Here is a 13,983-nt window from a genome sequence, read left to right as displayed (position 1 = left end):
AAACATCCCTAACAGTCTTGCCAGTCGGATTTTCGTAGTACATTGAAATTCTGCTACATTCGAAGATGAACAATACAGAATTTGTATTTACTTTGTTGGACAATGTATGAAAATGCAGTGGTCGAAATTCGGGGGAAAAAAAAAAAAAAAAAGTTTTGGCGCCAGTATTTATCGCTGTGCCCACAAAGCATGCTTATGTAGCGCTACATATATTCGACTGCAGAAGTTACTTGTGGCGGCACCTACCAACATTTTTCAGAACTTCCGCTTGCTTTGCACACTCGATTCTAAGCCGCAGGCGGTTTTTTGGCTTACAAAAACCGGAAAAAAGTGCGACTTAGATTCGAGTAAATACGGTAGTGGGAAATGATGGGCTTCATATCAGTAGGCCTGATCTGTTACAGATGCGGCCTGCGATTTTGGGCCATCGTGAAAGCCCACTCGTGCGGCCAGCTACTCGTGAGTCACAGACACATTTTGATGAAATGAGACCATGGTGATCAATCCATGCAACTGATAACTGCATATAGGACAGACCAGGGCTGTCTAATACATAGGATGTAAAAAATAACCATTCAAAACGTACCACAGTGGTGTAAAGGAAATGGAGATGAACAGTTTGATACAGGACATTTGTGCTCTGTCAAGCTGGGAAAATACCTCAAATTGTCCTGTGAAAGCCACCTAAAGCTACAGCGCATGTTGATCACACGAAATTTTCAATATTCTATAGCTCTCTTCATACAAAGTATTAGTCCTAGAGAAGAAATGAATAAGACCTTTATTTGTATGAAATTTAATGTAGTATAATTTTGTACAGTAATACATTTTCAGTAGAGGCTGTAGTTTTCGAGTTATTCAAGAAAATTATATGAAAGTGACTTTCAAACATACCTCCTTCCTCACACTCAGTACCCATCAGTCAAGATTTTTAGTATGTTGTCTGTGGCACTCCCAACTACCATTGTACCTACCAATATTTGTGACTACTCTCAATATTTGCTATATTTGACGTTTTTTGGTCTTTTTTCACTGGGCTATTACAGTATTTACTCGAATCTAAGCCGCACTCGAATCTAAGCCGCACCTGCAAAGTGAGACTTGAAATAAAGGGAAAAAAAAATCCCGAATCCAAGCCGCATCTGAAATTTTTAGACTCGAAATTCAAGGGGAGAGAAAAGTTTTAGGCCACACCTCCAAATCGAAACAAAGTTGGTCCATTGTAATATGATACACAATTTAGGTCGAATGAAAGAAGATACAATTACAGTAGTTTGGTTCGAGTCGTAAGCTTAGCAGTTAAGCTTTACCAGGTAGCCACTGCTATGCGTCAGGCGCTCCGTCCGTATTTATACGGGTACCCTTCCTTTTTCACGTGCTTCGTCTGGTTTGAATCGATTGCTTATTTTGTTTTGATCTGATAAATGCCGTTCTCTTTGTTATAGGTGTTTACGTCACTCAAAGCTGAAAATGCGTTACTGTACTGTGTCATGCATTGTTTGTCGCATTCTGATAGTGCGTGTTTACAGCCTGTCGCCGCTCGCGGCATGGCTTGCTTTTGTGCGTGCTACCGCCGCTTACAATTAAAAAAAAAAGAGAGAGAGAGAGAGAGAGAGAGAGAGAGAGAGAGAGAGAGAGAGGAATCGTCTCATTAGCGAAACAATGACAAGAGACTGCTATTTGCTGTTACTTACACTGCTGCTTTCTTTGATAATGATCAAGAACCAAATAATAGACTGCGTATGATAGAACATGTTCTGAGCGAGAGTTAGGCGAAAATTTTTCTGTTTGAAAATCTTTGGGGCCGCTTCTTTAGTACATCAAATTCTGCACAGAAATTAGAGTCATCTTAGATTTAAAAATCTAGTCAGTTGCCGTGCTTCGTTTCTGACTGTATCACTATTAGGCATACGAATAATACGAATATAAACATGACAAGATACGTATATTCTTCCACGGTTGCCGTTGTCTCAATCTAGTTTCGTAGTTTATTAGGCAGACAAGATATAAATGAGATAGCAGCAAACAGGAAAGAATACATGACAAAATGTTTATATTCATATTATTCTTATGGTGAAGATAATACTGCATGTGATTCATATTTCATCAGGTTCCTATTAGCAACCATCTCTTCTCACAGGTAGGAAAAAATTCACAACATAGAGTTGGCCATATTGACAAACATCCCAAACAGTCTTGCCAGTCGGATTTTCGTAGTACATTGAAATTCTGCTACATTCGAAGATGAACAATACGGAATTTGTATTTACTTCATTGGATAATGTATGAAAATGCAGTGGTCGAAACTCGGGGCGCAGAAAAAAAACCTCGTCTTCCACCTTTTTTTAAAAATTTATTTACTGACGCAGAGGTTTTGGCGCCAGTATTTATCTTTGTGCCTACAAAGCATGCCAGTGTAGCGCTACATATATTCGATGGCAGAAGTTAGTTGTGGTGGCATCTACCAACATTTTTCAGAACTTCCACTTGCTTTGCACTCGATTCTAAGCCGCAGGCGGTTTTTTGGATTACAAAAACCGGAAAAAAAGTGCGGCTTAGATTCGAGTAAATACGGTATACCACCATCTTACTCATAGACTCACAAATTGTAAAACTGAGGTTTGCATAAAGTTTACCCCACAATTCCATGAATTTTTACAGCATTAAATTAATAATTAAATTTTTATGTTTGTCTGGGCTTGTTACTATGAAACTATTATGCATGTAAAGGTTGAGTTTAGTCTGAATTGCAAGTGCAAGTTTTTATGTGTTGTAGTATCCGCTCGGTCTCCTCCTGGAGCAAACTTAAAAACCCATGATTGTACTACCAAGTGTATTTTTGTCCGGTAGAACAGTAACAATCGCTCCATCTTATAACTTAAGATAAATCACTTTTTTTTACTTAAGGCAGCAGAGAGCAAAATGCACAAAGGCCACCTGTTGGTCCCCTTAGACATATACATGTGACAGGTAAACATGCACTTACAGTGTCTGTGACTGTACTATTGCATACTGTAATTGGCAATGGTTCACGTGATAAATGATGGGAAATGAAAATGACAAATCATGAGCTGGATATGGATAACCAATCACACTGCCCGTAAGTAATTTCCTTTGCTTCGTAAATTGACTTTGCTGGCATTCTCTTTACGCCGAAATATTAGGTCCTACCCTAACCACCAACAAGGAAATCATGAAATATTCTGAAAAATCAGATAAATATTAGTGAAAAAACAACATTATAAGCTCAGGCGATTCTCATTGGCTACTGTATACTATCACCCAATTGGTTGAAACCTACAATAAGGAATTGCTAACAGAAGCGCGTAAGTGAAGATCCGCAGACACTGCAATGCTCTTTTAGCCCACATGGCATATGCTATGAGCTACATGCTGCACTGTTTAGCCACGGTAAGCTGACCCTTTTTGCTGGTGCTGCCAGTAATGAAGAAAATCGGCACTAATCGAAAGACATTCATTTGTATATGAGTGCTGTCAATATTTCTGTGTGTGTCACTTCTACTTTCGTATGAGCACGAAATACGGGTAACGGTACCAGCATTGCAGGAGTAGTAAGCACTGCCTTTCCCCTCACTCCTGCTCTCAACACTCCTAATGCAGGGGCAAGGCATGTCTCGTGCTGCCATTCCCAAAAACCACCTTATGAAGAGTCAACTTATTGTGGCCAAACAGTGGATGTCACTTCTACAAAGGTGTCATAATAAATTTGAGCCAACAGTTTATGCATGAGGTGACAAAAAGTTACCTTTAATCACTGTAGTTGACATTTAATCTACAAGTGTTAACTATTGTAGATCAAATCATGTTTTCTATGTAAGAGTATCAGGACACCATACCTGTTGCTGTGGTGGCTGATTCCAAGGCATACGCTGCTTCAGTTGTTCAAGAAGAGAAGCTTTGTTAACTGTTGCTCCAGCTGCCTGTTGGATGCCAAGAGATGCCGTAGGCAATGACAGAATAGTGCCATCCTGCTGCTGCAATAATTGTTGTTGATGTTGCTGTTGTTGTTGTTGTTGCTGCTGCTGTGGAGGTGGTAGTGGCGGTGGTTGTTGTTGTTGTTGCTGCTGCTGCTGCTGTTGTGGCTGTTGCTCTTGCTTGAAGTTAGTCACATCTGAGAAACCTAATATTTCAGCTGTAGACAAATCCCCTGTAAGAAGGCAAATATTTTTCAGGAGAAAGTACACAATTTGCAGCAGAGCAATAGAATGCTATTCAACTGATCAACAAACATTTTGAATTTACAAATGTAAAGAGCCCTGGACAACGCTAAAGAGGAAAGCAATGACACAGAACAGTAGGAGTACAAAAATCACAGAAAGGAATTGCTGCAACCTTACCAACAAAACAGATCATTAAGCTTTGACAGCCACATTTATTATATCATGCAACTGTGCAAAAATAGTACCAAATGTCAAAAAATCAAATCTCATTATATAGAGTGATACATAAATATTTATGAGAACATGATATACAAAATGTGTCTGTAAAAGCAATGCATTTTGAATTTACAAATGTAAAGAGCCCTGGACAACGCTAAAGAGGAAAGCAATGACACAGAACAGTAGGAGTACAAAAATCACAGAAAGGAATTGCTGCAACCTTACCAACAAAACAGATCATTAAGCTTTGACAGCCACATTTATTATATCACGCAACTGTGCAAAAATAGTACCAAATGTCAAAAAATCAAATCTCATTATATAGAGTGATACATAAATATTTATGAGAACATGATATACAAAATGTGTCTGTAAAAGCAATGCATTTTTTAAAACCAACAGATTTACAATAGATATCATTAGAAACATTTAATATTCTCTGAAGTAATTATCTTCGGCACCTACACACTGTGACAGTGGCTCTGCCATGGGCAGAAGGCATCCTGGAAAGCTTCATTTCTGTGCGGCCTTGATCCTCGGGAAGCAAAAGAAGTTGGTCAAAGCCATGTCCAGACTATAGGAAGGTTTCAGTGGGGTCACCAAGTTGTGTTTCTCCAGCTACTCACAGACGCACAGAGCAGTGGGTCTTAGAGCATTGTCTTGGAGGAACTCCTGGGTAGTGGCGATCCCATTTCTCACTCGGACAACTCTCTTTTGTAGTTTTTATCAATGTAGTAGACAGCGTGCACAAAGTTTTGTGACAACGCATTCAACAGTGTGCTCATTCTCACTTTTTTTGGTTTTGGGGAACACTGCAGTGTGCCACTCACAGCTTTAACCTCTTGTTTCTGGGTAGTACTTGAAACATGTTTCATCCCCAATAACGACACTGTCCAAGAAAGAAGGTTCAATTTCCATGCATTCGAGAAGTTCAGCCATGTCCGCCACCCAGTAATTCTTCTGATTGTCCGTCAAAAGCTTGGAAACCAAATTGGCAAACAGCTTCCTCATGCGCAATTTATCAGTCACCAGTTCGTGTATAGGTGTATTGGGAATGTTGAAAGTTTCCGCAATCATCCAAACACTCAACCAATGATTAAAATTTAACAGGTTGTCCCAAATTGCCATTGACTGTACCGGTTGATGGCCTTATAAGATTGCACAATCAATTGGCGGGTCTCTACAAGAGATTTGTTATTGCATAACATTGCTCGAGTAAGAATCCCATCGCATTTCATGTCACATGCACTAAACAGGGAGCGGGGAGGCAAAAATCCTGACACCTCAACTGCTCAGAGCGGACTAGCGAAGGTATTCCTTTGAAGTCAAGTCTCCCCACTTAACCCAACCAGTCGGAACACAATGCAGCCACTTTAAGTGCCAGCACCAAAAAAACTGCATTGCTTTCCGGACATACTTCATATATAAAATTTGCTTATGTAAAACACAAACCTGCTAACTCAAAATCTGATGTCTGTTGTGTAGGAGATTGAGGCTTGGGGAACGTTAAAAGTCGTGGATCATACTGCTTCTCATCACACAAAGAACGCGTTGAAATGCAGCGCAGTATCCAATCAGGAGTCACTATCTGAACACCTTTTCGTAGTGCACACTCATATTTGTCCTGCAAACAAATTACACTTCTTGAACAAAACTGCAAACAACTCCACCACAGATCCAATTAACTGTTCACGGTTACTATGAGACAATGGTACTTTATAAATGTATTATAATGAAATGGGTAACTACAATTGCACAATGCTTTACTGATATGATTGTTTTTGATTGGTGGATAAATATCTTTTGGTGTTCCAAGAAATGTGCTACCTTCCTGTGTCACAAGGATTAGTACCACACCAGAACAGTTGTTTACAAGACATATATGACAAATAAATGCCTCGGAGGGAGATGCTTCCTCCAGGAACTCACATCATGAACTGCTGCAGGTTCCTTTACAGCTCTCCCCAATTTGTATAACATTTATTACTAATGTTCGTAGGTGACTAAAATCTTTCAATACGAGTGTTCCAGCATGATACTAACTCCTCAGATACTCATTAAAAGAAATCCTTTTTTTGTCTTGCCTGAAGGCAATTAGTCAATAATCATTTCCAATAAAGCATCAAGCAAATGCTGTTTCAATAATGCTTACACTGTTATATTAATACAATACTGGATGGAATACAAATAATGGAAGGAGTAAAGGAAACCAACTACTGTGTAGCATTTGCCAGCTTACAGGCACACAAACGATATCGGATTTGTCACAAAGCTTTAGGACATGAGCTAACACAACTAAGCCATCGGATTAGGGAAGGCTGGGGAAAGAAGTCAGTTGTGGCCTTTCAAAGGAACCATCCCGGCATTTACGTGAAGCAATTTAGGGAAATCACGGAAAACCTAAATCAGGATGGTCAGACACGGCTTTGAACCATCGTCCTCCCACATGCGAGTCCAGTGTGCTAACCACTGTCCCACCTCACTGGGTCAGAAGAATTGTGCAAATGAGGGAGCTGTTATGACAATTCCCACCTGCACGATGAGAAGCAGGTAATCAGGGAAATGGGTTCACACAGCATGGATTTTGAAGCAGCCACTGAAGAATATTATGTAGTACTCAACAACATATTCTGTCTCTCTGAGGTCAACTTTGCTCTTGGCTACAGTTTGATAATGTGTTACTCATTCGAGTGAAAAGCTGGTTGTTAGTCATGCCCACATAAAAGGCAGTGCACACATTACAGCAGAGTTATGGCATGACAGTTTCCTCAGGTTGGTCTGGTAGGCCAGCATATACTGATGAGACTAGCACAGGACAGGCCTCTTACTTGGGTCACCGTAATGATATCTACATCTCCACCTGCTCTCTACTAATCACTATGAAGTGATGGCAGAGGGAACTTTGTATTCTACAACGTTCTAAAGTTTCTTCCCATTCCATTCATTCTTGAGACGAGGGAAGTAAGACTTAAATGCCTCTACAAATGAGGTAATTGTCCAAACAAGTATCTGGGATCCTTATGGAGTGATACCTACGTGGTATCCGATATGGGTTTTTGGAACTGTGTAAATATGTAAATAGGTTTTTGTAGGATATTTGGTGTACATGTTTAAACACCTGACAGTTCAGGTTTGCAAGCATTTCTTCGACACTGTCCCATGAGTCAAATAACCTGTGCTGTCCTGTTTTGTATACATTTCATATCCCTTGTTAGACCTATTTTGCATGTATTCCACACACTTTAGCATTATTATGGGGTGGGTTACACAAGTGTTGTGCAGGCAATCTTTATTATAAGCTGACAGCATTTGTCCAGTGCTCTATCAACGACCAGAGATCTATTACTTCCTTTATTCACAATTGACCGTCCATGTTATAATGCCAAAACCTGTAACAAACACATCGAATGAATATATATGGTCGATGTGGCTAGGAGTTAATAGTTGGTCAGACGTATATGGCGGAAGGGTTTTATGGAGCCACCGGAGAGGTGGAGTTCAACATCCAGGCAGGTGGAATGCTGAACAGTACAGGGCAAAGTGAAGCAGATTGGTTTCAGGGCACTCAATGGCATGGTTAGTAGCACCCCTTTAGAAAATAAAGTAAATACTAAATGAGAATAACATCTTTCCTCATACGCAACAGACATGAAATCATTTCTGAAAAGTATAATGGCAAGGTATTTGCAAGCTAGTTGGTCAGTATGTGACTGTCTTATCCCAAAATTTTGGATCAGGTGACAGACTGATCCGTAACATAACCTTAGGTCCAAGTTAGTCACAAGGTAACAAACTGGTTGTAAGCTGGCAAAGCCGTAAGTTGGCAACTCATAATTTGGTTGTGAGTTCAATAATTAAAAAGTAACAGTTTAGATATACTGAGGAATGTTACTATAAAAGGCAATATATCTTCAACTAAATTCAATCTAAAAGTAGTTAACCATATCAAACAGAATCATCTTGACAAATGTGCTAAATGGTCATAACAGATTAGTACAATGCAGTAGGCCTACAACTGAAGGAAAAATTTGTTAGCTTATATTCATGAAATTATAGTCTTCAATTATACAAATTATTAGCACATAAACCGAAACACAATAAAAATCCTTCATAAAACACTGAGTTGTTATCCACTTACACCAGCTGGTTTTGATATAATCAAGTGAGTGCAGCTTCTATCAAGCTGAAGCTGACATTTACCACCATTGAATGTTACCATTGCCCAAAGGGCTTTGGCATCTTCGTAGCTGAGCTGAGAGAGGCATGCTGTGACTCTAACAAAAAGCTGTGTTCCTTCTGGTGGGAATCCTGATGTACTAAGCACATGATTAAAGAAATTATCAAATAAATTCACACACATTTCATTATTTCAATTTGTAAGCAAGTGCAATGAAATATAGCCACATCTCCCCCACCCCCCAAGACAGGCAAAATCCAGAGATTTCATCACATCTTCAACTAAATCCAAGAATTTGTCAGTATTTATGATCATCAACAGTAAAAGTGAAGTTAATGGTTCACCAAACACACACTATTTGGATGACAAGAAAAAAGGGAATTTTTGCCTGTGCAAAAGTGAGCTCCCAGAAAAAGATTGTCACATCACTGAACGTCCACTACTCTCCTGTAATTCCAAAACAGCACATCCCTTCATGATAGATTAAGCACACTTCTGTTTTACATAATACATTTACAATTAGCCATTAATGGTCAACTTGCACATCCTGCATCACAACTCATTAGGCAGGGCTCCATCACAGCAGAACAATAGGAGTGGTAGTAAACTATTACTTCAGCTTTCATTACTGACAGCAGCGAAATTCACGTAAGTTACAATAAACATGTTACACTAAGAAGTGCTTCACTTCGGCCTATGATCCAAGTGATACCGTGGGAGAACGAAGTCCAATATCAAAGGGTTTCCAACTAATGCTCCAACAATTTTTAAACAATTCTGTCTTGTGACTGCTCCTAAGGTTTCATAAAGGATTATCATAACTTCATGCAAAGGATACGGTAAAAGTTTCCTGCACTGCGCTGATAGTAAAACCCAATTCTGATTTACAGCTGGCACTTCATATAATTCCTTTGCATCACTAATATCACTTTCAGACGCATCTTCACCTATAATGCAATGGGTAACAAAATCATAAAAATAATTCATACGCTCCCCGCCGCCGTCCAACAGCAAACGCAAAACCTGCAACAAAATATTTATTTACAGGGCTACAATACAATCAGCTGTTCCACATTAGCATTTCTTAAGCATCGAGTGAGCAAAAACTTACATTATCTTGAGCTTTGCCGCTGATATAAAATTTAACATCTTTAAAAAGTGAAGTATCAGTGAGAATTATGTCTTCATTTTCTCCGAGACGCCCGTAAACTTTTACATTGCTGTCAGCATTTTCATTTTCGCTTCCCATGGCTCAACACATATCTAAACAACATAACAATAATGGCGCTACTTATTATCTTTGATGGTGCGAACAACATCACTTTTGGCGGGCGTAAGTATACACAAACAAAATTGAAATCGATAAATATTCCCTTCGATTATCAGTGCGGAGACATACATCAGGTATATCGATAGTCGGCAGTATACGTAACCGATTAAAACGATATATATCCCGATTCGGGATTTAGTAGACTGCTAAGTTGAAAACATGTTAACAAATTTATCACAATACAAAAAAAAACATTACTTTCACACACAGTAATTCATTTAAAAGGTTATAAGATTGTTTGCGAAAGTAATATCAGAATAAATTTTATCCATTACGGTATACACTCGTTCAGAGCAAGCTCCTAATTGAAAATTAAGTAAGACCTTAGAAAGAATGAAAAAAATCTTGCAGGTTGCTGTAACGGCGTTGTCCCTGAGAAATAACCTCAAAGTAGAGGTTGCTTTGTTTCGATCCGCAGCTGAACTTACGATAAAGATAGAACTAAAGAGCTTCTACCCCCTGGAACAAAAAAAAAAGTTTTTAACTTATTCGAACAGCCACGGGGGACGCCTTCAACATATGTTGATGAAGATCTGTAAAAGTGTTGCAGTTGCAAAATTGACCACAAAAATATCTGAAAATGGACGATCACGTTTCAGTCAAATGCAGCACAAACGATGAAACTTCCTGGCAGATTAAAACTGTGTGCCTGACCGAGACTCGAACTCGGGATCTTTGCTTTTCTCGGGCAAGTGCTCTACCGACTGAGCTACCCAAGCACGACTCACGCCCCGTCCTCATAACTTTAATTCCGCCAATGCCTCGTCTCCTATCTTCCAAACTTTGCAGAAGCTCTCCTGCGAACCTTGCAGAACCAGCACTCCTGGAAGAAAGGATATTGCGGAGACACGGCTTACCCACAGCCTGGGGGATGTTTCTAGAGTGAAATTTTCACTCTACAGCGGAATGTGCGCTGATATGAAACTTCCTGGTAGATTAAAACTGTGTGCCGGACCGAGACTCGAACTCGCGACCTTCGCCTTTCATGGGCAAGTGCTCTATCGACTGAGCTACCCAAGCACGACTCACGCCCCGTCCTCATAACTTTAACTCCGCCAGTGCCTCGTCTCCTACCTTCCAAACTTTACAGAAGCTCTCCTGCGAATCTTGCAGAACCAGCACTCCTGGAAGAAAGGATATTGCGGAGACATGGCTTACCCACAGCCTGGGGGTGAATGAAATTTTCACTCTACAGCGGAATGTGCGCTGATATGAAACTTCCTGGCAGATTAAAACTGTGTGCCGGACCGAGACTCGAACTCTCGACCTTCGCCTTTCACGGGCAAGTGCTCTATCGACTGAGCTACCCAAGAACGACGTCCGCCCTGTCCTCATACCTTTAATTCCGCCAGTACCTCGTCTCCTACCTTCCAAACTTCACAGAAGCTCTCCTGCGAACCTTGCAGAACTAGCACTCCTGGATGAAAGGATATTACAGAGACATGACTTAGCCACAGCCTGGGGGATGTTTCTAGAATGAAATTTTCACTCTACAACGGAGTGTGCGCTGATATGAAACTTCCTGGCAGATTAAAACTGTGTGCCTGACCGAGACTCGAACTCGGGACCTTTGTCTTTCGCGGGCAAGTGCTATACCGACTGAGTTACCAAGCACGACGCACGCCCCATCCTCACAGCTTTAATTCCGCCATTCTAGCACAAACGATGTTTATGAGACCGACAGAAAGACTGCCCTCAGAGGGTTCAGGAAGCTGCCAAAAATATGCAACAAAAATGTCACCATAACAAACGTGCCAGTTCGACAGCATTTCATTATTTGGTTCAGTGACAGTGTGCTGATATAATGAGCGCTAATTTCTGGGAGCTGCAGAAACTGTACAAAAAAATCATAAAAGACACGAACATAACTAAAACAGAAATATATGCTAAAGTTGCCAATCAGATAGCAGGAATTATTGATGAACTGAATGAAAACAAGAACCCAACCATCCTTGACTGTGTACAGTACTCTTTCAAGCAGAATAAGTGATGCTACTATTAAACTGAACATCTTGGATTTGAACGAAGTCTTTAGTACTCTTACAAAAGCGGGAGAATTTGATGAATTTAACTGAAAATTGCAGTACAGTGTGAAATATCGTCAGATACAAAATCCCTTGATCCAATGTGTTATGATTCACTAATGTAAAGATAGTATTAAATTATAGTGATAAAAACAAAAAACCTGAGGCAAATGAAATAATGTTTCCACATAACATCAGCTGGGACAAGGATGAAATTTTTGAAGAAGCAATACCTCAAAAGACGTATTTTCTTCTCTGCTAGTCTTTAGACTAGCTCAAACAAGAGCAAATACAATACTGTACACCAGAGGAATATGAATATAGAACCTTTTTTCAAACTTAAGTACAATACTAACGGTAGTATCACCAGCATGTCCAGTGAAACCCGATTCCCGGCTGTGTTCGGGATTTTCTCTTCCAGGGGACTGGGTGTCTGTGTTGTCCTCATCTTTTCATCATCATCATCATCATCATCATTCGTGACAGTGATTAAATTGGAATGTGTAAAAATTCGGACATTTTACAGGCGCTGATAACCACACACTTGAGCACCCCACAAACCAAACATCATCATCATCATTTAAGGATTTTTGAACATAGTTGGGCATCTATTGACAAATGTTTCGATTTAGAGGAATCATGTATGACTGCAAGAAATTTATATTCAAGGGTGTGTACCATGCACCTGAGGCAAATGAAATAATGTTTCTATATAACGTAAGTGTGGTTCTGTGGTACAGTAGTTAAGAGCAAGACTAGATATTGTAAGATATTTGGTTTATAACTTTACTAATCATTGAATTTTTACGAGTTTCACTTCTTTCACTGCTTGTGAAATATGAGAAGGTGCACCATGATATACAATCCATGTTAAACATAAAACTGGCTGTATATGTCAGTCCTAGGGTAAGAGGAAGGCAAGAGTACACCTGCTCCAACAGGACCACACCCACTAAAGCACTGTAACGTTCAAACCAATCTTCGAGTTAATGACAGTTATATATATTTTTAAATTATTTAGGAATTACGAAATGACTCACTGAAAGGAATAAGCACTGCATCGTCGATACATACACAAACAAAAAGTACAGAGCTTTGTTTGGCTAGCTTTCTCAAGGTGTAGGAGAAACATGCATGCAAGCGAACACACACACACACACACACACACACACACACACACACACATACACACACAGACACACGTTCATGCCTGTCCTGGTTCGTGGTGATTGTACTGGAGTGAAATGGTGGTGCAGGTCTTGGTGGAGTATGGTGAGGGATGGAGGGAGGAGCAAGGCAAGGAGGGATTTGGTGGAAGCATCTAGTGGATTGTGGGAGAGTGAGGAGCCGTCTGTGGGCTAGCTGGGAGGGCAGATCGAGGGGACAGACGGCAGGTGGCTAAGCACTTGATTTCACAGACTAGGGACTGACATGGCAGCACACAACTAGCTGATACGTGTTGGGTAGAAGCATTGTGAAAGGGATGGTGTACACACACACACACACACACACACACACACACACACATAAAAACACACTATTGTGTGGGGGGACTAATTGTGCAGCTCAAAAAAGCTGGTACTGGTGGGGAGGACCCAGATGGCAAGTGTTGTGAAGCTGCTATTGAAATCTTGCATGTTGTGCCATGTGTGGTCCATGTTCTTTTTGGCGACAGTTTTACAGTGTCCATACATTCTGGTTGACAGCTGGTTTGTTGTCATACCAAAGTAAAACGCTGTGCAGTGTTTGCAGCAGAGCTGGTACATAACATGACTGCTTTCACAGGTGGCCTGTCCTCTGATGGGGTAGGATAAGACTGTGTTGGGACTGGAGTAGGAAGTGCTGAGAGGGAGGATAGTGCTGATCATGCATTTGGGGTCTTCCGCAAGGATATGATCCCTGTAGCAGGGAACTGGGAGTAGCATAGGTATGGACTAGGATGTTGTGGAGCTTGGGTGGGTACCGGAACACCATTTCAGAGGGGATGGAAGTATCTAGGATAGGATGCCTTTCATTTCAGCACATAGTGATAGATAAACAAAGCCATGCTAA

The 13,983-nt window shown here is 40.4% G+C and overlaps 1 protein-coding gene across 5 annotated transcripts in view; it reads right to left on the bottom strand.

The window, feature by feature from the left end:
• The window catches only part of LOC126100576 (PAX-interacting protein 1), a 176,914-nt gene extending 166,999 nt beyond the window's left edge, over positions 1 to 9,915 (bottom strand). For 4 of the 5 annotated variants that reach the window (XM_049911194.1, XM_049911196.1, XM_049911197.1 and 1 more), the window contains exons 1-5: positions 9,689 to 9,915; positions 9,416 to 9,600; positions 8,539 to 8,716; positions 5,853 to 6,024; positions 3,858 to 4,168 (exon numbers count right to left, since the gene is read on the bottom strand). In XM_049911194.1, the coding sequence (XP_049767151.1) occupies positions 3,858 to 4,168; positions 5,853 to 6,024; positions 8,539 to 8,716; positions 9,416 to 9,600; positions 9,689 to 9,826 (984 nt within the window). In that variant the 5' untranslated portion in view covers positions 9,827 to 9,915. Of the gene's footprint in view, positions 1 to 3,857; positions 4,169 to 5,852; positions 6,025 to 8,538; positions 8,717 to 9,415; positions 9,601 to 9,688 lie in introns of those variants that run through there. The other variant, XM_049911198.1, reaches the window with a different exon arrangement.
• Between the last annotated feature and the right edge of the window lie 4,068 nt (positions 9,916 to 13,983).

The sequence above is a fragment of the Schistocerca cancellata genome, chromosome 9 (assembly GCF_023864275.1).
Source record: "Schistocerca cancellata isolate TAMUIC-IGC-003103 chromosome 9, iqSchCanc2.1, whole genome shotgun sequence".
NCBI lineage: Eukaryota > Metazoa > Arthropoda > Insecta > Orthoptera > Acrididae > Schistocerca > Schistocerca cancellata.
This window is presented reverse-complemented; position numbering and strand designations above follow the sequence as displayed.